The sequence below is a fragment of the Pipistrellus hanaki genome (genome assembly GCF_964339955.1).
Source record: "Pipistrellus hanaki genome assembly, chromosome: 2".
In the NCBI taxonomy this organism is placed as follows: domain Eukaryota; kingdom Metazoa; phylum Chordata; class Mammalia; order Chiroptera; family Vespertilionidae; genus Pipistrellus; species Pipistrellus hanaki.
This window is the reverse complement of record NC_140504.1, coordinates 175,087,625-175,109,803: the sequence shown is the minus strand read 5'-3', so window position 1 is coordinate 175,109,803 and position 22,179 is coordinate 175,087,625. Positions and strand designations below refer to the sequence as shown.

General features: G+C 40.6%; 2 protein-coding genes across 3 annotated transcripts in view; both read left to right on the top strand.

Moving 5' to 3' along the window:
- The window catches only part of SMAP2 (small ArfGAP2), a 54,475-nt gene that overhangs the window by 21,824 nt on the left and 10,472 nt on the right, over positions 1–22,179 (top strand). For both annotated transcript variants that reach the window (XR_014794186.1, XM_084874650.1), the window contains exons 2-8: positions 10,716–10,849; positions 13,088–13,173; positions 14,352–14,430; positions 18,079–18,165; positions 19,471–19,552; positions 20,509–20,618; positions 21,944–22,109. Coding sequence is in view for 1 of the 2 variants with exons in the window: in XM_084874650.1 (XP_084730776.1) it covers positions 10,716–10,849; positions 13,088–13,173; positions 14,352–14,430; positions 18,079–18,165; positions 19,471–19,552; positions 20,509–20,618; positions 21,944–22,109 (744 nt within the window). In the remaining variant the exon portion in view is untranslated. The remainder of the gene's footprint in view (positions 1–10,715; positions 10,850–13,087; positions 13,174–14,351; positions 14,431–18,078; positions 18,166–19,470; positions 19,553–20,508; positions 20,619–21,943; positions 22,110–22,179) is intronic.
- Positions 11,805–12,471, top strand: LOC311616437 (protein FAM136A-like). The gene has a single exon (XM_084871786.1). It carries the CDS (start codon positions 11,806–11,808, stop codon positions 12,265–12,267), a length of 462 nt encoding a protein of 153 aa, XP_084727912.1. The 5' UTR covers position 11,805; the 3' UTR covers positions 12,268–12,471.

The window sequence follows — 22,179 nt, the reverse complement described above, 5'->3', positions numbered from 1 at the left end:
TATTACATTTTAACACTAGTCTCTCGTGGGAATATTTAACAAAAAACAAAAAAACAAACCCCAAATATCTACAAGATGCCAATTCCCCTAAACTAGTCAATTAATTTGGGGTTAAACTAATAATATTGCTAAGTTTAGCTAGTGGTATTATTGTTTAGTTGTGTGTGAAGGTTTTTGCGTTGTTTTTATAACCAATCAAACCTTATTGAGATAAATATTAAGATACTTTGATAGATTTACAATAACACCATGATTTCCTATAATGTTTCCTGTCAAACTTCAACAAATGGTTTAAGTAATAGGGGATCTTTTATTTCAGTCAAAGTATGGCAGTTATAGTGTCCCCCTCTAGAGTCCAGTGAAGTAGAAATAATATTCTCTTAAGCATTATATGAAACACTGTCTTAGGAGTTATAAGAGCAAATGTAGCATCAGTTAAATAGCCATTAAAGAAGAACAGATAAATCAAAATCACTTTTAAAGAGAGAAAACATAGGCAGATGTTTTCCTGTGGTTGTGGATATTCAGGGGGCTGCTGCTGTGGAAGCTTAAACCTGAATGTGACCCCTGAGGCCCACTGTGGGAAAGCTTGGAATCCAAGCTCTGTTTTAGCCAATCTTTGTCTGCTCTGCCCCTTTCTCCCCCTTAACTCATTGAGCTTTTTCTCAGTGGACAGAGATGCCAACCAACTTTGTTGAGCTTTTTTTTCTCATGAGACACAATCCATCTTTATTAGAGAGAAATGCTTCTTTGGCCATCTTTCCACAGGAGTTGCATTTCTTTTGGTGTCTTCATACATTTGGGGGAGTTTTTTTATTATTATTTTTAAGCAGTAAATTCCCTCCTTGATTAGTTATCGGCAAAGTTTCACTATATGTTCTTGATGTAGTGCAGTCAGTGTTTGTGGACAGTGTCTCTTTTTGACAAAAGGAAATAACATTCTTGCGAGAGGGACCGGATGGGAACAAAGGTTGATTGAGTAAGTCCTTATTTTGGTCTCATGGTTCCTTAAAATGTTTGTACTTACAGAGTTCAAGGTTACTGTTTATTGTTGTTTTAGAATAGAGGATGAGGTGAGTTCTCTTTTGTGTAGATGAAAATAGGCGGGTAAACATACCTCTTAGGCCCCACTTAAATGCTCCTAGAGGTCAGTGGTGTTTCTGTGTATTTGTAGGGAATGGGGGTGGAGGGATGCAATGAGTAGAACTAAGGAAACTGGCATTAGAATTGTTCTTTTTCTTTTTAAAAAAAAATATATTTTATTGATTTTTTACAGAGAGGAAGAGAGAGGGATAGAGAGTTAGAAACTTTGATGAGAGAGAATCATCAATCAGTTGCCTCTGGCACACCCCCTACTGGGGATGTGCCCGCAGCAACCAAAGGTACATGCCCTTGACCGGATTCGGAAATCCACACACACACACCAGACCCTTCAGTCCGCAGGCTGATGCTCAATCCACTGAGCCAAACCAGTTTCGGCTAGAATTGTTAAAACAAATACTGCTTCTTCTTCATTTTGACTCTCAATTTTTGTGTTAGAGTTAATGACAGGTCAAATCGAAGTGAATTAAGCTCTGTTTTCAAATCAGAGTTTATTGATTTAGGTTCTTCCTATTTTTATTTGTTTGTTTGCTTTTTAAAGATGACCTAGTTGACTCTAGGGAGCGAGAGTTAGCAGCATGCAGAATGTGTTCTTGAAGAGCAGTTTGGGACCCAGGCACCCTGTGCAGGACACGAGGCCCTGTGTCTGCGTAATGAATTCTTAACTGTTGATGTGATAGAGGAAAACATCCAGGTCAGAATAGTACAGTGGCCATGTAATCCACGTGGAGGGCATAGTTATCTCCCTTATTGTGAGCCAACTCTGGTACGCACTTGGAGCAGCTTGAAAAAAAATGTGAATCATGAGTAAAAATAGAAGAAAAGATAGCCCAGATTCTGTTTTTTGTCATTTGTTCTCAGCACATAAAACCGGTCCTTTATTTTCTTTGTAAGTTTAAATATTTCCTTTCCCTTTACCAACCATCAGTGTTTTTCCTTATTTTGCTTTAAGACTCCTCCAGACTAATATAAAATCTTTACTTCAGAACTAAAGATATACAGTACAAATTTGATCTGCATTTCGGCCAGCTCAAATTTGATGATCAACATCTCATATAGTTTTTCCTACATTCTTTTGTGAAGAAAGAAAAGTCTGAATTATTTCTTTCTATATAGTTATGCCAGCCACAAGTTAACCTGTTCTTAAAAGCAGCAAAAGACAATTGGCTTAGCTGTTTATTTTATTTTATTTTATTTTATTTTATTTTATTTTATTTTATTTTATTTTTCATTTTATACTAGAGGCCTGATGCACCGGTTCATGCACTGGTGGGGTCCCTCGGCCTGGCCTGTGCCCTCTTGCAATCCAGGACCCCTTGAGAGATGTTGGAGAGCCGATTTTGGCCCAATCTCTGCAGGCCAAGCTAAGGGTGCACAAAATTCGTGCACTGGGCCTCTAGTATGCATATAAGATCTTTGATAATCTCTTCCCGACCTCCCCCTTCCCCTCTTCCCTCTTGAGATTCATGTCTGTTCCATGTTTCCATAGCTGTGCATTGAGCATCTGCCCCTGGTGGTCAGTGCACATCATAGCTACCGGTCAAATGGTCACTTTGGCTTTTATATATATATATATATATATAGATATTTATTTTAAATATATTTTTATTGATTTCAGAGAGGGAGAAAGATAGAAACATCAGTGATGAGAGAGAATCATTGATTGGTTGCCTCCTGCAATCCCCACACTGGGGATTGAGCCCTCAACCCTGGGCATGTGCACTGACCGGGAATTGAATTGTGACCGCCTGGTTCATAGGTTGATCTTTAACCACTGAGCCATGCCATGTGGGCATTGTTTAGCTATTTAATGTAGAGCTACTTATTATGTACTCTCGGTCTTACAGCTTCATATTTTGAAAAATCATCCACTTCCTCTTTAATGTTATTTCAAATTGATGTTACATAACCAGAGTTCAGTAGAAACAACATGATGAATTAGAAAGAATGTAAACCACGGAATCTTTGTTTTATCTAAAAATGTGATCTTTAGCATGTTTGTATTTGGTACACCTTGAAAAATATATTATTAAGAGTTCCTTCCTGAACTTCAAATGAAAAGTTATCAGGGTGCACCCTAACACCACCATTCTTCAGTAGCTGCTCCTTCAATGACCACAGGTCTTATCCAAGTTGTGACTTGTTCATCAGCACCCTAAGTATAGTACAAATTTAATGGAGTCTTTAAATTTTGGCCCCCCTTCCTTTCATTTTTATTGAATTTATTGAGGTGACATTGGTTAATAAAATTATATACCATATTTTCTGGCGTATAAGATGACCCCCTAATTTTACAGTTAAAACATAGGTTTAGGCCTATATTCGCTGTTTAAGACTATCCCCCACTTCAAAGAAAAGACTTACTTTGCCGTCGAGATCTGCAGGTAATTTTTGTGCAATTTTGGTCTTTTGCCCCCGATTTTCGGTTGACTTTTTTTCGTTTCAAAGGTCGTCTTATACACAGGAAAATATGGTAAGTTTTGGGTATACAGTTCTATAATATATTATCTGTATATTGTATTACTAGAAGCCCAGTGCACGAATTCATGCACCAGTGAGATCCCTCAGCCTGGCCTGCGGGATTGGATCGAAACTGGCTCTCCTTAGGGGTCCCAGGTTGTGAAATGGCGCAGGCTAGACCAAGGGACCCCACCAGTGCACGATTGGGGTTAGGGAGGGACACAGAGGTTGGCCAGCTGGGGAGAGACTGTGGGAGGGCTCCAGGATGTGACTGGCCTGTCTTGCTCAGTCCCAATCGGCTGGACCCCAGCAGCACGCCTACCTACCAGTCAGAGCGTCTGCCCCCTGGTGGTCAGTGCACGTCATAGCGAGTGGTTGAACGGCCTTAGCATATCATTAGCATATTACGCTTTGATTGATTGAACAGATGACCAGACACTTATCCTATTAGGCTTTTATTATATAGGATGTGTTCACCACCCCAATAGGTTCTTCTTATGTGTCTATTACATTTAAGCCAGTTTTCAGGTGGTTGTTGTTTATAATCATGTTTAAACCAGTCCGAGGCTCCATGAACTGAATTTGATTCAGTTTCTTAGATTCATCAAGACCTAATGTCTTCATGAGTTGATTATCTGTGTTGCATTTTGAGAACCATTCAGTTAGCTGGTAGGACTGCAGTAGTAGAAGGGACCCTTGGGCTCACCGTGCACCCACTCACTGTGCGGAGATCATTTCTCTACCATCCCTGAGAGGGCATCATCCAGCCTCTGCCTGAACAGCTGTACTTACTGGGCTTTTACTAATTCTGGATATGCTACATTGGTTTTCACACAACCTTAATTGTTGGAAAATTCTTCCCCCGAGCGTGCTGAAATCAACTTCCACTCATTGATGCTAGTTCTGCCTTTGGAACCTCACCAGAGCAAACTAATTCCTTTTCTGTGTGATAGCTTCACCTTTAAGGTGTTTGAAGACTTCACCCTTCATTTCTCAAAACAGGAAACAGTTGTACACCTTTATCTTTCTTATTGATGAACTCATTTAACAAATACTAATTTTGTATGTACTGTTTGCAAGCATTGTGCAAAGTGTTTGGGATAAATGATGAAGGGGCATGGTCCTTGCCTTCTAGGGCTCACAGTCTATTTGGGGCAAGAGAGACCTATAATCAACCAATTATAATAAGATAGTAAGTATGAGAAGAACAAAGCATACAGTGAACTATTAGCCATAGAGAAGGTCAAGATTCATTCCATTGGAGGGCCTCACAGAAGTGGACAGTGGACTACATTTTGAAGTTTGTCAAGCAGGGAATTGGGGAGAAAGCCATTCCAGGTAGGAAGAATGGTTTAGGCAAAGAGTGATGACATGCTCAGAATGATTTGCTCAGCACCTCAGAGCACAGGCTCTCAAATGGCTTTCTATGTCGTGTTAAGGAGTTTCAACTTATCCTGCAGCCAGGCAGGAGCCATGGACAGTGGTGATTTTTACTTTAAATGGCCTATACTGTTATTTTTTTAATGGCCTATACTGTTATTTTTCTCATTACAAAAGTAATACAAAGTCATTGCAAACAAGTCAGAGAATATATAAACATATAGAGAAAAAAGTAGATATTTTATAACCCTACTACCTAGAAATAACAGCTTTTAATATTTTACATATATCCTTCTAGACATTTTTTCTGTGCAGACATGTACACTTATTCACATTCTTAAACAAAAATAGTATTGTTTTGCCGAAGCTGGTTTGGCTCAGTGGTAGAGCGTCGGTCTGCGGACTGAAAGGTCCCAGGTTCGATTCCGGTCAAGGGCATGTACATTGGTTTCGGGCACATCCCCAGTAGGGGGTGTGCAAGAGGCAGCTGGTTGATGTTTCTCTCTCATCGACGTTTCTAGCTCTCTATCTCTTTCCTTTCCTCTCTGTAAAAAATCAATAAAATATATTTTTTTAAAAATAGTATTGTTCTGTGCATACTGGTTTCAAACTGCATTTTAAAATTAATATGACATGGAAATATCTCTATATTAAATAGAGAGCTACAAAATTTTTTCTCGATTGTATGGTGATACCATAATTCTTTTATGTAATCTGTTGATGTTTCTAATTTGTATTAGAACTTTCTTAACTATATTTCTTTGTGTACTTGCCCTGTTGTTTCCTTGATGAATTCTTATAAGTGGTGGGAGGGAAGAGTCAAAGGATTCACATATTTTTTATTAATTTTTATTTTCTTAATATATATTTAATATATTTTATTGATTTTTCACAGAGATGAAGGGAGAAGGATAGAGAGTTAGAAACATCAATGAGAGAGAAACATTGATCAGCTGCCTCCTGCACACCTCCCACTGGGGATGTGCCCGCAACCAAGGTAAATGCCCATGACTGGAATCGAACCCAGGACCTTTAAATCCGCAGGCCGACGCTCTATCCACCAAGCCAAACCGGTTTTGGCTTAATATATTTTTTATTGATTTCAGAGAGGAAGGAAGAGGGAGAGAGAGATAGAAACATCAATGAGAATCATTGATCATCTGCCTCCTGCATGTCCCTACTGGGGATCGAGCCTGCCACCTGGGCATGTGCCCTTGACCGGATCGAACCCAAGACCCTTCAGTCCACAGACTGATGCTCTATCCACTGAGCCAAACCAGCTAGGGCTTTAATTAATTATTGTAAAAATTTTGCCTTAATGCTTTATGCAAGGAACTATGCCACGCCCTGAAAATATGACAGTGAATGTCACAAATCTGCTGTCTGCTCTGTGGCCCTTATAGTTTAGTGGGAAAAACATGTTATAGAGTCAAATAAATATATGCTAAAATGTGGTATCACTTGGAAAAAGTGAATGGTAAGTAGAAGTTTATTTTATTTTAATTTCTTTATTGATTATGGTATCACATAATTGTCCTCATCCCCCCATTCCCATCCCTAACCCCTCCCCACGTATGTCCACCCCCTGTTGTCCATGACCACTGGTTAGGCTTATATGCATGCACACAAGTCCTTTGGTTGATCTCTCCTCTTTGCCCCCACCCTCCCCTACCTTCCCTCTGAGGTTTGACAGTCTGATCGCTGCTTCTCTGTTTCCAGGTCTGTTTCTGTAGAAGTTTATTTTTATTTATTTATTTATTTATTTATTTATTTATTTATTTTTAAAATATATTTTATTGATTTTTACAGAGAGGAAGGGAGAGGGATAGAGATTTTAGAAACATTGATGAGAGAGAAACATGGATCAGCTGCCTCCTGTACCCCCCCACTGGGGATGCACCCGCAACCAAGGTACATGCCCTTGACCGGAATCAAACCTGGGACCTTTCAGTCCACAGGCCGACGCTCTATCCACTGAGCCAAACCGGTCTCAGCAGAAGTTTATTTTTAAAAAGTCCTTACCTTTTAGTGATATATACCAAAGTATATACAAATGAAATGATATTTGGGAATTGCCTCAAAATATTACAAGGTGTTGGGAGTGAGGGAAAGTAGGTAGAAGTATAGCTGAAACAAGATTGGCTAGAGATTGATCATTGTTGAAGCTGATGGTTAATTATACTCTGTTTTTATGCATTTGAAATTGTCCATAATGGAATATAAAAATCAGAAGAAAAGATGGAGGTGAAGTTATAACCGATCCACATTCAGGGACCAAGGAAAGAAACTTTTCAGCTGAGACCTTTGTGATAATGTAGGAGTTGACCAGGCTACAGGTGGTGGGTGGTGGGTGCGGCTGTGGGAACCGCATGTAAAAAGGCCAGAAGCCCTGAGTAAAGCACAGGTTGGTGCTTTGAGGAAATGAAAGAAAGCTGGTGTTGTCCGAGGGGAGAGGCTGGGGAAGTAGGCATGAGCCAGATCTTATAAGACCTTGGAGACCATGTTAAATATTTATTCTTCAGTCCAACAGTGTAGAAGGAAGCTTCTACAGAAGGGTTTTAAGTAACAGAGTGGCAAGGTTACTAGTACATTTGCTTCCTTAAGGGCTCAAGCTGCTTCAAGGAGAATGGTTTTGGTTCAGGGTTAGAGGAGAAGGAAATATAAAGGTAAAAGTACAGAGACATTAGGAGGTCGTTGCACTAGGCCAAGAGATCTGGTGACCTTGGATTAGTGACAGTGTTGCACAAAGAGAAAAGAGATCCTGATTTGAGAGATATTTTGGCCTTGGTGATGGTATAGATATGAAGGGTGAAGGAGAGAGGTATCAAAGGTGATGTGTACATTTCTGACTGATGCATCTGAGTGGTTGGAGGTATAACTGACTAAAATGGGGGGAAATGAAGTAAGAGCAGGTTTTGTAGCAAGAGATAGCTCAGTTTGTTAAAAGCATAGAAAATTTGCACCCATTTGCATTTTCACCTTTACATGAGACTACACAAAATGTTTATAATTGGAGGCCTGATCTGTACAGATTTGTGTTTTAGAAAGATTCTGGTGGGAGTCTGGAGACCAATTAATTGTTAGTCCATGAATTCTTTGAATCAGGAATCTCATCTGTATTATCTCTGCCTTTGTATCCATAATAACTATAGTGAGTGGTTGGCGGCCTTAGCATGTTATTAGCATATTATGCTTTGATTGGTTGAATGGACGACTGGGCACTTAGCATATTAAGCTTTTATTATATAGGACTAGAGGCCCAGTGCACAAAATTCATGCAGGTGTGGGAGTCCCTCAGCCCAGCCTGCAACCTCTCCAATCCAGGACCCCTTGGGGGATGTCCAACTGCTGGCAGGATCAGGCCTATACCGGCAGTCAGACATCCCTCTCGCAATCCAGGACTGCTGACTCCCAACCGCTCACCTGCCTGCCTGCCTAATCACCCCTAACTGCTCTCCCTTGCCAGCCTGATTGTCCCTAACTGCCTCTGGCCACCATGGCTTTGTCCAGAAGATGTCTGGTCTATCTGGTCTAATTAGCATATTACCCTTTTACTAGTATAAGTTATTGACTATATTCCTTATGCTCCATAGCAACTTGTAATTACTGGTTTTGGCTTCTAATTTTGTTCATAAACAAATATACTTTAACTATTTTATCATGAATTCTAAAATCTAGAGCAGGGGTCTTCAAACTACGGCCCTTGGGCCACATGCGGCCCGCAGAGGAGTCTGATCCGGCCCGCCAGGTTTTTTGGGCAGTGAGCGCAGCCGAGGTGTTACAGTAGGAATTAGTAGTTCATATAGTCCGGCCCTCCAGCTCTCTGAGGGACCGTGATCTGGCCCCCACTTTAAAAAGTTTGAGGACCCCTGATCTAGAGCAAAGGGAAAAATGTAAAGAAACATGAGACATTAACTTTTGGTCCCATTTTAAACTCTATATGACTTAGACCATATCTGAGTTCTTTTATGAAAACTATAATTAAAATAGACACACAGCCCCCTATGAAACCTCATATCTGCTTAGGTTTTTTGTTTGTGTTTATGTAACTCCCTATCATCGAAAGAAATGTGTGAATCTTTTATGTGTTTATTAGCTATAAGGCAGATCTACTGTGCAAATCTGTCCGGAAATTTGAGGGACCAAAGGTCTTTTTAAAAGATAAATCTGAGCCTATCGAGATAATAGCAGTAAGATATTGGGATAAAATTTCAGACAGAGAACTCCACCTGGTGGTTATAAGGAGAATTTGAGCCTTCTGTATTTGTAGTATTTGCCATAGTATCTGAATGATATCTTTGTTTAAAAAATTGCATTCTTATTTATGATAGTTGTGGATTCAAATTTCTGAGAATATCTGGCATATGATTCTAGCCTTCCTTTATTGAGACTGCTATCAAAAACTGCAGAGCAACCAAATAATTGTGTCCGGCAGGACTGAAGTCTTGTGCCCTTGAGTTGTTCAAAACCCAGGGTCCTATTTGTCTCTGGAGGAAAATCATTTTGTGTCCTTTCATCTCTATTGCAACTGCTAATTTTGATATCATGCTTATTTTATGTGGTAAGTTTCTGCCTACTGGAATGATGGAGAAGGAAATATTAGTGATTTTTCAGTAAGTATTTGTCAGGTGTTATATAAAAGTAAGTTGCTTTTCCTGTACAAAGATTATGAATAGGGAGAGAAAAAAAAGATTATGAAGAGGAGTTTGATAATTTTCCAGAGGGGTTATTAGGGTGAGCAAAGTCGGCAAGGGATGAGAGATTATGTAACCATTTTTAATTAAAATACATAGCTGAGATTTCTTTTTTATTTCAATAAGCATCTTTACTTCATATTCTTGAATGTAGGTAATTCTATAGGGTAATGTAGGGACATCAGCTCAAGGAGAAAGGATCCTATTAACCTAATCTGGATGCATATTTTATAGGCCTGCTCGGGAGGGGAGGATAAACAAAGTTTTAAATTTCAGGTTGAACCTTAGGTTGGTATGGCGTGTCTGTATCTTTTTTCCTAGTAGGAAAAGTGAATCCAGGCCCCAGCACCATTGAAATGTTGCTTGAGGGAGGGTTGTTCATGTAAGATACTAAATAGAATGCGATATAGCTTTTCACTGTTCTCCTAGGACTTTTCTTTATACAACTAACGGTATTACAACATCTACATTTCAATACTCATATCATCAGACATGGTAAAAGGTTGCTCCATACACAAATGTCCGCATATTGTATAATCCCATTTATATGAAATGTCCAGAATTGGCAAGTCTATAGAGACAGGTTAGATTTATGGTTGGCAGGGCCTGGGACTGGAGTGGAATTGGGAGGAAATGAGGAATGCCTGCCTATGGGTTTGAGGTTTCTTTTGGGAGTGGTGAATATGCTCTGGAATTAGATAGTGGTGATGGTTGGACATCTGTGTGAATATAGGGTGGCGCAAAAGTCGGTTTACAGTTGTGACTATGCAAAGCAGAGGGTTTATTCTTACATTATTATTTATTAATTATTGTGTTATTTTCCATATGAGCTACCAGTACAAACCTACTTTTGCCTCGCCACTGTAAAAACCACTGTATTGTACACTAAAAAAGTTAAAGCTAAATGAAAAAAAGGAAAGCCTATTCATGAGGAATGAACTAAACCAATAAAAAGGTGATTGAGATAACAATCCTCTCACTTACATTCTAGCTGAAATGTTTGATAATCTAAACATTACAGTTTGAGCCTTGAATGTTGTTTTAATTTGTACTTTATTGACTTGTTCCTGACCTTCACAGGGCCACGATGGGCCTCCTGGAACATTGGTGTGTTCATCTGCATTCGGTGTGCTGGAATCCACAGGAATTTGGGGGTGCACATATCCAGGGTAAAATCAGTTAACCTTGACCAGTGGACTCAAGAACAGATTCAGGTACTTTATACAACCCAAGAGTGTGTTACAGTAGTTCTGGGTGAATTTCAAACTGGGCACAAAGGTAAAGATAAAGGGAAGTTTAGTTGTCGAACACCTATATCCAATTCTCGTACCTTAATAGTGAAAATTTTAATCTTTCTATTTAAAGTACAAATTATTCCACCTATATTTTACCTACTTCAAATCATAAATGGTTTATGGTCTAGCACCCCGTGGATTGAGAAAGATGTAAAGGAGGATCTTTAGATTATTTTCTAAGACACTTGACATCTGCAGATCTAACATTTGTAGTTTTAGATATTCTCTAAAAATAAATTTAAGAAGCCCTCTCATAGACTTATAACATTTTATTGCTAAAATGCTTGCTGTTAGGTTGGTGGGTTGGAATGAGACACTAGAGTTAGGGAGTCCAGCTGGCCCAAGATCTGCACCTCATTGTGGCTTCATTGTTCTCTGTTCTCTTCCTACATTGAAACTTTTTATAGGAATTAAGGGAAAAAATTCTTGGGGAGAGTGGATCCAAAGAAAACCAATTGCTAAAGAGGATGATAGAAATAAGAGATAATTCTTAACCAGAACATGGCCTTAGAAATATTTTAGACTGGTGTGTGTGTGTGTGAGTGTGTGTGTGTGTGTGTGTGTGTGTTTTGTTTTTTGTTAATCCTCACCCGAGTATATTTTTCCCATTGATTTTTAGAAGGAGTGGAAGGGAGAAAGGGAGGGGGGAGAGAGAGAGAAACATGGATGTGGAAGAGACACATTGATTGGTTGCCTCCCAACTAGGGTCAGGGATTGAACCTGCAGCCTAGGTACTTGCCTTTGCCTGGGAATTGAACCTTTGACCCTTTGATGCTCAGGCCAACACTATACCCACTGAGCACACCGGCCAGGGCTTATAGATTCATTAAAAGTCTAAAGTTTAGGGCGAGAGGGCGGGTCCGGGCGCGGAGTCCATGTGGGCGCCGGCGCGGCGCGGTGCGGTGCAGCGCGGGGTCGCCATGGCGGACGTGCAGCAGCTTCGGGTGCAGGAGGCGGTGGACACCATGGTGAAGAGTCTGGAGAGAGAGAACATCCGGAAGATGCAGGGCCTCATGTTCCGGTGCAGCGCGGGCTGCTGTGAGGACAGCCAGGCGTCCATGCAGCAGGTGCACCAGTGCATTGAGCGCTGCCACGCACCTCTGGCCCAGGCCCAGGCCCTGGTGACCAGCGAGCTGGAGAAGTTCCAGGACCGCCTGGCCCGGTGCACCATGCATTGCAACGACAAAGCCAAAGACTCAATAGATGCGGGGAGTAAAGAGAGTCAGGTGAAGCGGCAGCTGGAGAGTTGTGTGACCAAGTGTGTGGATGACCATATGAACCTCATTCCGACCATGACCAAGAAGATGAAGGAGTCTCTCGCATTCATTCAGAAATAGAAGTCTTTGCCATTGGCCATGGAGGCTGAGGGCAGGAATCTATTTAAAATGAAGAATGCGAATTTTGGTCTTTTAAGCAGTTTAAGGATGAAGAAATTAAGGATGGCAGCAAGTTTAAGGCATGTGTCACTTGCCTCTGGACACCGGTTCTTTTATGTTTTAATCCTAGAAAGTGAAATGGGGAAAGAAAAAAAAAAAACCTGGTGCTAAAAAAACAATAAAAAAATAAAAATCTAAAGTTTAGTGTACTTTTCAGTTGCACTTTACTGTATCTTCTGAAGGAAACTACATGCCATAGAGGTATTTGGGAACTTGAAGATTTTAAAAGATCTTGGGATTTATCCCTCCCAAGTGCTAAAAATCTATTTTAAAAACACACTTATTGGTAATAAAGCTGAATGGGTTAACTAATAATATCAATTTCGAGTGTAGTTGCTGGCTGCATGTTGCCTGCCAGATTAGGCACTGATTATTGCCTGCCAAGTAGACATTTGGTAGCTATGTGTCTTGGACTTTCAAATGGAATTTTGAATTATTACTGAATTAAAGGTATCTGGTCAGACAGACTTTTCAATAAACGGAACTCGGGTGAGGTAGGAAAGACAGCTATAGGGGCAAATGGTGGCGAGCAAAGTAGAGAGAATCATGGATTGGAAATCAAAATACACAGGTTTTAAACTATCATCCTCTTTAGCAACTGGTTTTCTTTGGATCCGCTCTCTAGATTACTTCTTCAATGTAAAATGCTGCCATTGGATGAGAAGTTTTAAAATTCTTTCCTAATCTGACATTCCATGTTTCCACATCTCTTTGGTTGCAGTGTATGCAAGAGATGGGGAATGGAAAGGCAAACCGACTTTATGAAGCCTTCCTTCCTGAGACCTTTCGGCGACCTCAAATAGACCCGTATCTTTTCTGGAGCAACTTAGAAGACTGAGTGGTATTTTGGTGTTTTGGGAGAGTCACAGAATATTCACAACTCATGACCTGTCTGTGTAGTCAGATCTAATCTATATGGATTAGTTCTATCTTGTTTTCTTCTCTCTCCTGCACCCAAGGCCTACAAAAACCATATGTATACATTCTGTGTCAGAATGGTGGTGTCACAGGGCGAAAACTCATTCAGGAATTAAGATTGCAGTGGTTCAGTTTCACTGTGAATTCTTCTGTAAAGTGACATCTCCAATAGTTTTTTGGATCTCTGAAGCTACTGTTTGATCAAAATCATTTACTGTGTCATGTTGAATCACAAAAACTACTTTTCACTTTTTAAGGCCTTTTTATGTGCTGTGTGAAAGAATGAACTGTTGTTGACCAATTAGTAACTTTTTTCTCCCATCCCCTCTGCATGGGAGAGCACCCAGCTCACAAAGCCAGTGGTTTCTTGACCATCTTGTTAGAGTTGGCTTTTTGGTTGGTACAGGTAGACTTAAAGCAGACTTGGAGCCAGGGAATCTGGCCACGGGGTACAAGAGTTTATAGTTTTGTGGTTTTTTTAAAATATATTTTATTGATTTTTTAAAAATATCTATTTATTTATTTAATATATTTTATTGAGTTTTTACAGAGAAGAAGAGAGAGGGATAGAAAGCTAGAAACATCGATCAGCTGCCTCTTGCACACCCACTACTGGGGATGTGCCCGCAACCAAGGCACATGCCTCTAACCAGCCGATGCTCTATTCACTGAGCCAAACCGGTTTCGGCAAGAGTTTATAGTTTTTAGGGTCACTAGTTGACTTTGTTTAAGGCCTATTGACCTAAGGCCTTTAAAATAGGTAATTGTCTGCTGCTTTATCTGTGTTCTAGAGCAGCGAGTGGCTCCTCTGCTGGCAGTATGAAGATTAATCCCATTTGTTGCTCTCAGTGCTCTGAAGGGAAATCAGAGGAAATAGGATTCCCTGCAATAACTGGGAAGGAGGCATTTCAAGGTTTTGGTCAGGGAAACTACATGCGAAAAGACAGGAGCCGAATGGGGAAGCCAGACAGGAGGGAGAGAGAACAATGTTCCGTGTATACAGGTTGATCTTTTATAGTCATCCTGGGAAAGACTTGCTTGATTTACCCTTAATAAGCTTTTTACAGAGCTGTCGAGGGATTTATTCGAGATAAATATGAGAAGAAGAAATACATGGACCGAAGTCTAGACATCAATGCCCTTAAGGTTGGTTGTAACTCTTTCAAGTTTTGTTCATAATAAGTAATTTGTTTATTAATCGGGCCAGGGGAGAATTTGAAGATCAGTTACTAACATGCTCAAAAACTATTATTTAAAAAATAACTCAGTTGGTTAAAGCATCGATCCAGTACAGCAAGGTTTTGGATTTGATTCCAGGTCAGCATATTCAAGAATCAACCAATCAATGAATAAATAAGTGGAACAACAAAAATCTGTTTATCTATGACTCTCTCTCTCTCTCTCTTTCTCTTTCTTTCTCCCTCTCTCCCCCCGTTTTGCTTCTCCCCCCTTCCTCTCGCTTTCTCTCAAATAGATAAAATAATAAAGATACAGAAGTAGAAAAAAGCCAGTTATTGAATCAAGATCATAAAATATCATGAAGTGAAGTTTGGCCTCAAGGGCAGACAGGACAAACCATCAGTGAGTTATTTGTCTTGATCTGCATTTGGATGCTAGTGACTCCCAATTCCAAATTATTTCTTCAGCTGGACATGTTGGGCATATGAGATCAAATAGAAAATGTGTGTGTGTGCGTGTATAAATTTATATCATTTATATATACACACATACAAACCCTTTGTGCATACTTAAGTTTTGTTTTAATAAGTGAAGTCAACAAAATTAAGTGTAATTAAATCACCAGTTTCCTTCAGTTTGACCAACATGTATTTCCTGTGCATCGGTGGACTGATTGCTAATGGGATGACCCTTGTTCCTGAAAAGGGTTTTAGGTGGAGGCTACCAGTTGCCAAGTATGCTTTTCATCCTAGGCACGTGGTTAGAATCTGAAAAAACGATGTATGATAACTAGGACAAGTATAATATACAGGGGGAAATATGACATGGTTTCTGGAAGAAGACTATAAGCCTGATTACTGACAACTAAAGAACCAATAAATATGACTCTTTTTAGACATTTAAAAAGCCTTTGACAAGGTTCTACAGTAAATTTGTTTAGATGTAATTGACTATTTCTTGAGCCACAGAAAGAAAGTATGGTATTCTCAAATTCTAGCACAGGTCCCATCTGTCATCCATCTGATTAGTTATTCTAATGGAGAATGCACTAGTTAGTGAAATCACTAAGTTTACACAGGGCTCTAAGCCCTTCCAGGCTATTTAAAGTTCCAAATTGATCTTTTGAGGTTATGTGAAAAGGCATTAATCAGGAGGTGAATTTCAATGCAGACCGATAAGTGCAAAATAATAATACTCTTCCCTCACAGTCATCCAGAAAAGGGACTGGGAAGTTATCTTAACTGTTCCAAGGGAGATTAACCCAGCATATAGCTATGGCTTGGATGGCATTAGAAAGAAACCAAAGCACATACATTGCCTTTTATTTGTAGAAAATTATGGCCTGTCTGCCTGCCTTTGTTGTACCTAAAGATGTGAGATTAGATGAGCTCAGGAAAGGGTAGAGGGAAGAGGTTCTGTAGGTAGATAGTGTGCTCAGGAAAACAGCCTGTTTTACTCGCTGGATATTTCCATTTAGGAAGGAAAAAACTCCTGTTTCCTAAAGGTCATTTCAATTTTTTTTTATTTGATGTGCTTAGATTACAGTTTATCTTACCTTTTTCCTTTTGTGGCATAAGGGTTGTGATTTACATTTTTCTTTAGTATAAATGTGAGGTGAATTACTTTGTGCATGTGAGCTTTTCCATATTTTGGATTATTTTCTTAAAATATATTACAAAATATGGTATTATATAGGTCAAAGCATTTCAGTATTTGTCTTTCATACTTTTGCCAATATACTTTGCAGATGTTGTACTATTTTATACTGTCTTCTTAGCACTATATTACAGTACTAGTTTTACTTCATCTCTATCAACATTAGGTATTATTAAGATCTTTCGCCCCCAACCCTCCAAAAGAGGCATTTTAAATTGCACTTTTTAATCAGTAGCAAAGCCTTAAATTTTCACATGTCTGGTATACCTCTTTTCAAATGCCTGTGTTCTTTTTTTTTTCCAAATATATTTTATTGATTTTTTACAGAGAGGAAGAGAGAGGGATAGAGAGTTAGAAACATCGATGAGAGAGAATCATGGATCAGTTGCCTCTTGCACACCCACTGGGGATGTGCCCGCAACCAAGGCACATGCCCCGGACAGGAATTGAACCTGGGACCCTTCAGTCCGCAGGCGGACGCTATCCACTGAGCCAAACCGGTCTTGGCCAAATGCCTGTGTTCTTGAATTTACTTTGTGGTTCTGTTTGACATTTAAATGTTTATATGATTTTTAAAATATGACCAATAACATGGGTGAAAATGTTATGAAACAGCCTCTGACAGTAACAAAAACTGAGAGAGACTTTCTAATATTTTATTTTTTATGTACTTTTTGGTTTTATACAGGTGGCTCATTTGGAATACTTTATAATCCTTTTACTCTTTTTTGGCCTTATTTCTTTGATTAATGTTTTTCTAACCATTAAGCTTGGCTTTTTTTCTTTTTTTTTTCTTCTTTTTTCTGGTTTAAAAATAAAAGATAAAGCCCTAGCCGGTTGGCTCAATGGATAGAGCATCAGCCTGGGTCCCAGGTTCGATTCCGGTCAAGGGCATGTACCTTGGTTACGGGCACATCCCGAATAGGGGGTGTGCAAGAGGCAGCTGATCAATGTTTTTCTATCATCAATGTTTCTAACTCTCTATCCCTCTCCCTTCCTCTCTGTAAAAAATCAATAAAATGTTTTTTAATTTAAAAAAAAAGAGTAGTCATGCCGAGACCGGTTTGGCTCAGTGGATAGAGCATCCGCCTGCGGACTGAAGGGTCCCGGGTTCGATTCCGGTCAGGGGCATGTACCTTGGTTGAGGGCATATCCCCGGTAGGGAGTGTGCAAGAGGCAGCTGATCGATGTCTCTCTCATCGATGTTTCTAACTCTCTATCTCTCTCTCTTCCTCTCTGTGAAAAATCAATAAAATATATATATTTAAAAAAAAATAAAATAAAATAAAAAGAGTAGTCAAAAAATAAATAAATAAACAAAAATAAAATCAACAAAGAATATGTATTAGTTAGATGAACATGAACTTATTTCACCAAGATGAGGAGGGACCCCCTCAAAGTATGAGCAAATTAAACTTGAGTCAGAAAGGGGCAGCAGATGGGCAAAATGTTTTATCCTCTGTAGACAGCCTATACTGCACATTTCAAGAGTCAAAAGACAAATCAGGGAGGCCGGGTGCTTAAGATAGTGGTCGGCAAACTCATTAATCAACAGAGCCAAGTATCAACAGTACAACGATTGAAATTTCTTTTGAGAGCCAAATTTTTTAAACTTAAACTTCTTCGAACGCCACTTCTTCAAAATAGACTCGCCCAGGCCGTGGTATTTTATGGAAGAGCCACACTCAAGGGGCCAAAGAGCCGCATGTGGCTCTCGAGTCGTGATTTGCAACCACTGGCTTAACATATTTGAAGGCTGCCTCTTAGAGCTTTGAGGCCGATGTGGACCAGGCTGACTCTCATACCCCACACCAACAACTCCAAAGCTTGTTAGACTCCTGTATCAGAGGCAACAGGGACTTTTTGTTTCCATTTTGGACTTTTGGAAAGGCAATTTATCAAAACTGGCTAGTCACTATTGAGCCTGTGTTCTTTGTCTTGTTTTTAAAATCATTATAGAAAGAAAAAGATGACAAGTGGAAAAGAGGGAATGAGCCAGCTTCAGAGAAAAAAATGGAACCTATTGTTTTTGAGAAAGTGAAAATGGTAAGTGGGAAAGTATTGCACTCTGTGGATGGCCTCGGGTGTGTTTATAAGTGGAGGGGTGGCCTGCGGTTGATAGCGTATTGTACCTGGGCCTAAAGGGTTCCGCATTTATTATAGATGAGCTCACCTGCTGCCACTTCCGCTTCTTCCTCACTGCTAGTTGTTGCCTAATCTGCTCTGTCAGTTTCTTTGGAGCTAGGTGGCAGCTTAGGAACCTCATCTGTCCCATTTAAGCAAGAGGCATGTTCCGTGCCAGAATGTCAAGGCTGTGTGACACTTTCTGAGTAGATGTACCTCTTGTTAGACCTTCTGTATCTCATTTCCTGTTGCATTAAGAACAGTCCAGCCCTAACTGGCTTGGCTCAATGGATAGAGCATCAGCCTGTGGACTGAAGGGTCCCAGGTTCGATTCCAGTCAAGGGCATGTACCTTGGTTTGCAAGCACGTCCCCAGTGGGGGGTGTGCAGGAGGCAGCTGATAGATGTTTCTCTCTCATTGATGTTTCTGACTTTCTATCCCTCTCCCTTCCTCTCTGTAAAAAAAAAAAAAAAAAAAAAAAAAAAAAAAAAATCAATAAAATATGGGTTTTTTTTAAGTAAAAAAATAAGAATAAAAACAGACCAGAAGCCAGGCTAGACTGACCCATTTTAAGCAATCACTTCTTGTATTCTTGCTCTGTCATATTGAAGTAGACACCTTTCTCTTTGCACAGGACATATTGTGGCTGTAGTAGTGGATATCTAATGTCAGATCTTGGGATCTTAGGAGAGAGGACTTTTTACTGTTTGCTTAAGGAAGAGTGTTTTATCATCATTCTGAATCGCACTGTCTAAAGAACACAGTCATTAGTGATATTGGCAGAGTGAGTTAGGTAATCTTTAGACTGATCTCCCTTTTGGTATTAAAGGTTTTCTAATCATTGGGGGATTTGCTGGCTCTTGGCTCTTATACCATCAGACACCTACCTTTTTTCTTGTGGGTCCCCCCCCCCCCCCCCCCCCGGGACCAAAGCCTGCTACTTCTCTTGGACCCCGATCTGTGGTTGTCTTGGTTTCAGACAGATCTGTCTCTTCAGAAAGCCAAACAAGCACAGATGATACCTTTGCGTTTCCCTTTAGGTCTGATTTATGCACTTGTACCTCTGACTTGATTCTTTCGCCTGACTCTTCCTGAGTTTTGTTTCTTTGGTTACTCTCTTTGAGTAACATCAGCCATACCACAATAAAATCTGTGGCTTTACAGTGGGGAGGGGAAAAGGGTTCAAAACACCTGCTTGCTTCTTTCAATAACATGTTTTCGCCGTAGCCACAGAAAAAAGAAGACCCACAGCTACCTCGGAAAAGCTCCCCGAAATCCACAGCACCTGTCATGGATTTGTTAGGCCTTGGTAAGAGTCAGACTTGCCCACTCCCAGAATCTTACAGATTCTCTCTGACCCTGGGAGGCTGGGCAGAGATGGGAATCTTTCAGTTTGTATCCCTCTCGCTAAGAGTGTTCTCTCATGTTCTTCCTATAGTTTTGGATCTGAGCAGCTGTGCTAAGAAAGTTTTACTGTGATATTTTTCAGAGCGACAGTACAATGGGGTTAGGCATACAGCCTTGAGAGCCAGCGTCCCGGCTCAGCCACTTACTGTTATGTGACATTGGGTAGCTCACGTAACGTCTGAACATGCCTTTCCTGTCTATGCAGTGAGGATGATATAAGTGTCCATGTCAGAGGTGTTGCTGGAAGGTTGAAGTGAGATGATGCCTCCAAAGCTCTTAGTCCCTTGCCTGGCACATTCTGAGCACTCAGTACATGGCAGCAGTTTTCCTTAAACCAGCACCTGTGAGCCTTGCCCCTCCCTCTCATTTTTCAGGTGCAGCCTGTTTCTGAGATGGCCCCTTATCTTGTGCTCATTTTTCTCCAAACCTTAAAACCCCGCCCCATTCAGAAGTAAACCTGCTCTTTATCTTTCACAGTACTGATGGCTGTACTTTATTTCAATCCATTTCTGCTGATTTGGGTTATTGGCTACTTAGGCTTCTAATTTTAATGTATCTTTAATTTATCTCTGAACATGAATCCTACACAGTGTTATCCCTCAAATAGCCAGAAAGGAGCCAGCGCCCTGTGCCTGATAGCCGGGCTGCAGGCTTCTCCAGAGTGCTCCTGGGAATGTGGGGCGAGGCCTCTCGGGAGATGCCCCATCCAAGCTAGATGGTCCCAGAAGCCTAGATTTCCAGACCCAGGATGGAGCGTATGGGCTTTCCCGGTCTTTGTTGTGTCTACGATAGAAGGAAGGCCTGGGCTTAATGAGCAGTGCTACACTTTTTTTTTTTAACTTTAACCTTTCTTCCCAGATGCTCCTGTGGCCTGCTCCATGACAAGCAGTAAGACCAGCAATGCCCTAGAGAAGGACTTAGATCTTTTGGCCTCCGTTACATCCCCCTCTTCTTCAGCTTCCAGAAAGGTGAGTCTTGCGGGCTCCCCAGGAGTTAAAGAGTAGTATTCTGAAAAGAGTGATTTTGATAACTTAATCATGGAGCTGAGTGATGCTTCCTTGGTGGAAGTAGGCTTTGGCTTTCTGGGTTCTTGATTCTTACCTTAATCCTGTGTTGTCTCTGTTACAGCCTAAGATCAATATTCAGTCCATTCCCTCCTGCCCAAAAAGGGGCTTTAAGTGGGCTTCTGCCTAACGTGTGTCAGATTGTACAGCTGATACTTTAGGTCAACTCCTCGGCCTGAGTTATTGCCAGAGGATTTGTACGTGTGAAAGACTTGAAACATTTGATGGCTACTATTTGTGGAATATCTGCTATGTACCAGGCACAGTGCTAGGTGTTTTTATATATTTCACTTATAATTTAAAATCTTAGTTACAACCCTGCAAAATGGTATTTTATAGATGAGGAAACATTAGTTCAGAAAATGTATGTGCCCAGCCTCTTGATATACAACTAGTAAGTGGCTACTCTGGCATCTAAACTCAGTTCTTTCTGGCTGTATCATTTGTAGGTTGCTTTTATTTTTAAATTTTATTTTATATTTTTAGCAAATTACATTGTTTTGCTAAAGAACAAAGCATTGTTCCAGAGCTTACCTATTAGGTGTTTTCTGATATTTGTATGGTAAAATGTTAGGAGGTAGGTTCCATGTCAACTACTAACTTCAGCCATCAATTCTTTTTTGTTTGTTTATTTTTAAAAAATATGTTTTTATCTATTTCAGGAAGGAAGGAAAAGAGAGAGAGCAATAGAAACATAAATGATAAGAGAGAATCATTGATTGGCTGCCTCTTGCACACCCCTACTGGGGATTGAGCCCGCAACCCAGGCAGGTGCCCTTGACCAGAATCAAACCCAGGACCCTTCAGTCCACAGGCTGATGCTCTATCCACTGAGCCGAACCTGCTAGGGCTTTTTTGTTAATCCTCACCTGATGATAATTTTCCCATTAAATTTTTTTTTTTTTTTTTTTTTTTAGAGTGAAAGGGAGGGAGGGGGTGGAGGAGAGAGAAACATTGATGTGAAGAGAGACACATCGATTGGTTTCTTCCCACATGTACTCTGACCCGGCCCTGGATCAAACTTGCAATCCAGGTACATGCCCTTAACTGGGATTCGAGCCAGCAACCCTTCAGTGTGTCGGCTGACATTCTAACCACTGAGCCACATCGGCCAGGGCCAGCCATCAGTTCTTATTGTAAATGTTAGAAGCAGCAGAGAAACGAGGGAGATCTTTGCAGAGATTCCTCTGAGGACCATTCCATTGTCCCCCTGCCCTCTTTGCCCTAAGGTGGTCGGTTCCATGCCAACTGCAGGGAGTGCCGGCTCTGTTCCCGAAAACCTGAACCTGTTTCCAGAGCCAGGGAGCAAATCAGAAGAAACAGGCAAGAAGCAGCTCTCCAAGGACTCCATCCTCTCCCTGTATGGCTCCCAGACGCCTCAGATGCCTGCCCCAGGTAGATTTCTTGGGCGGGGCGGGGTTGGGGGGAGGCTGGCAGTATGCCAGGTAGAGACATGAGGACTTAA

What these genes read in the sequence shown, in the direction of transcription:
- LOC311616437 (XM_084871786.1), top strand. Translation starts at nt 11,806, where the DNA reads ATGTGGGCGCCGGCGCGGCGCGGTGCGGTGCAGCGCGGGGTCGCCATG.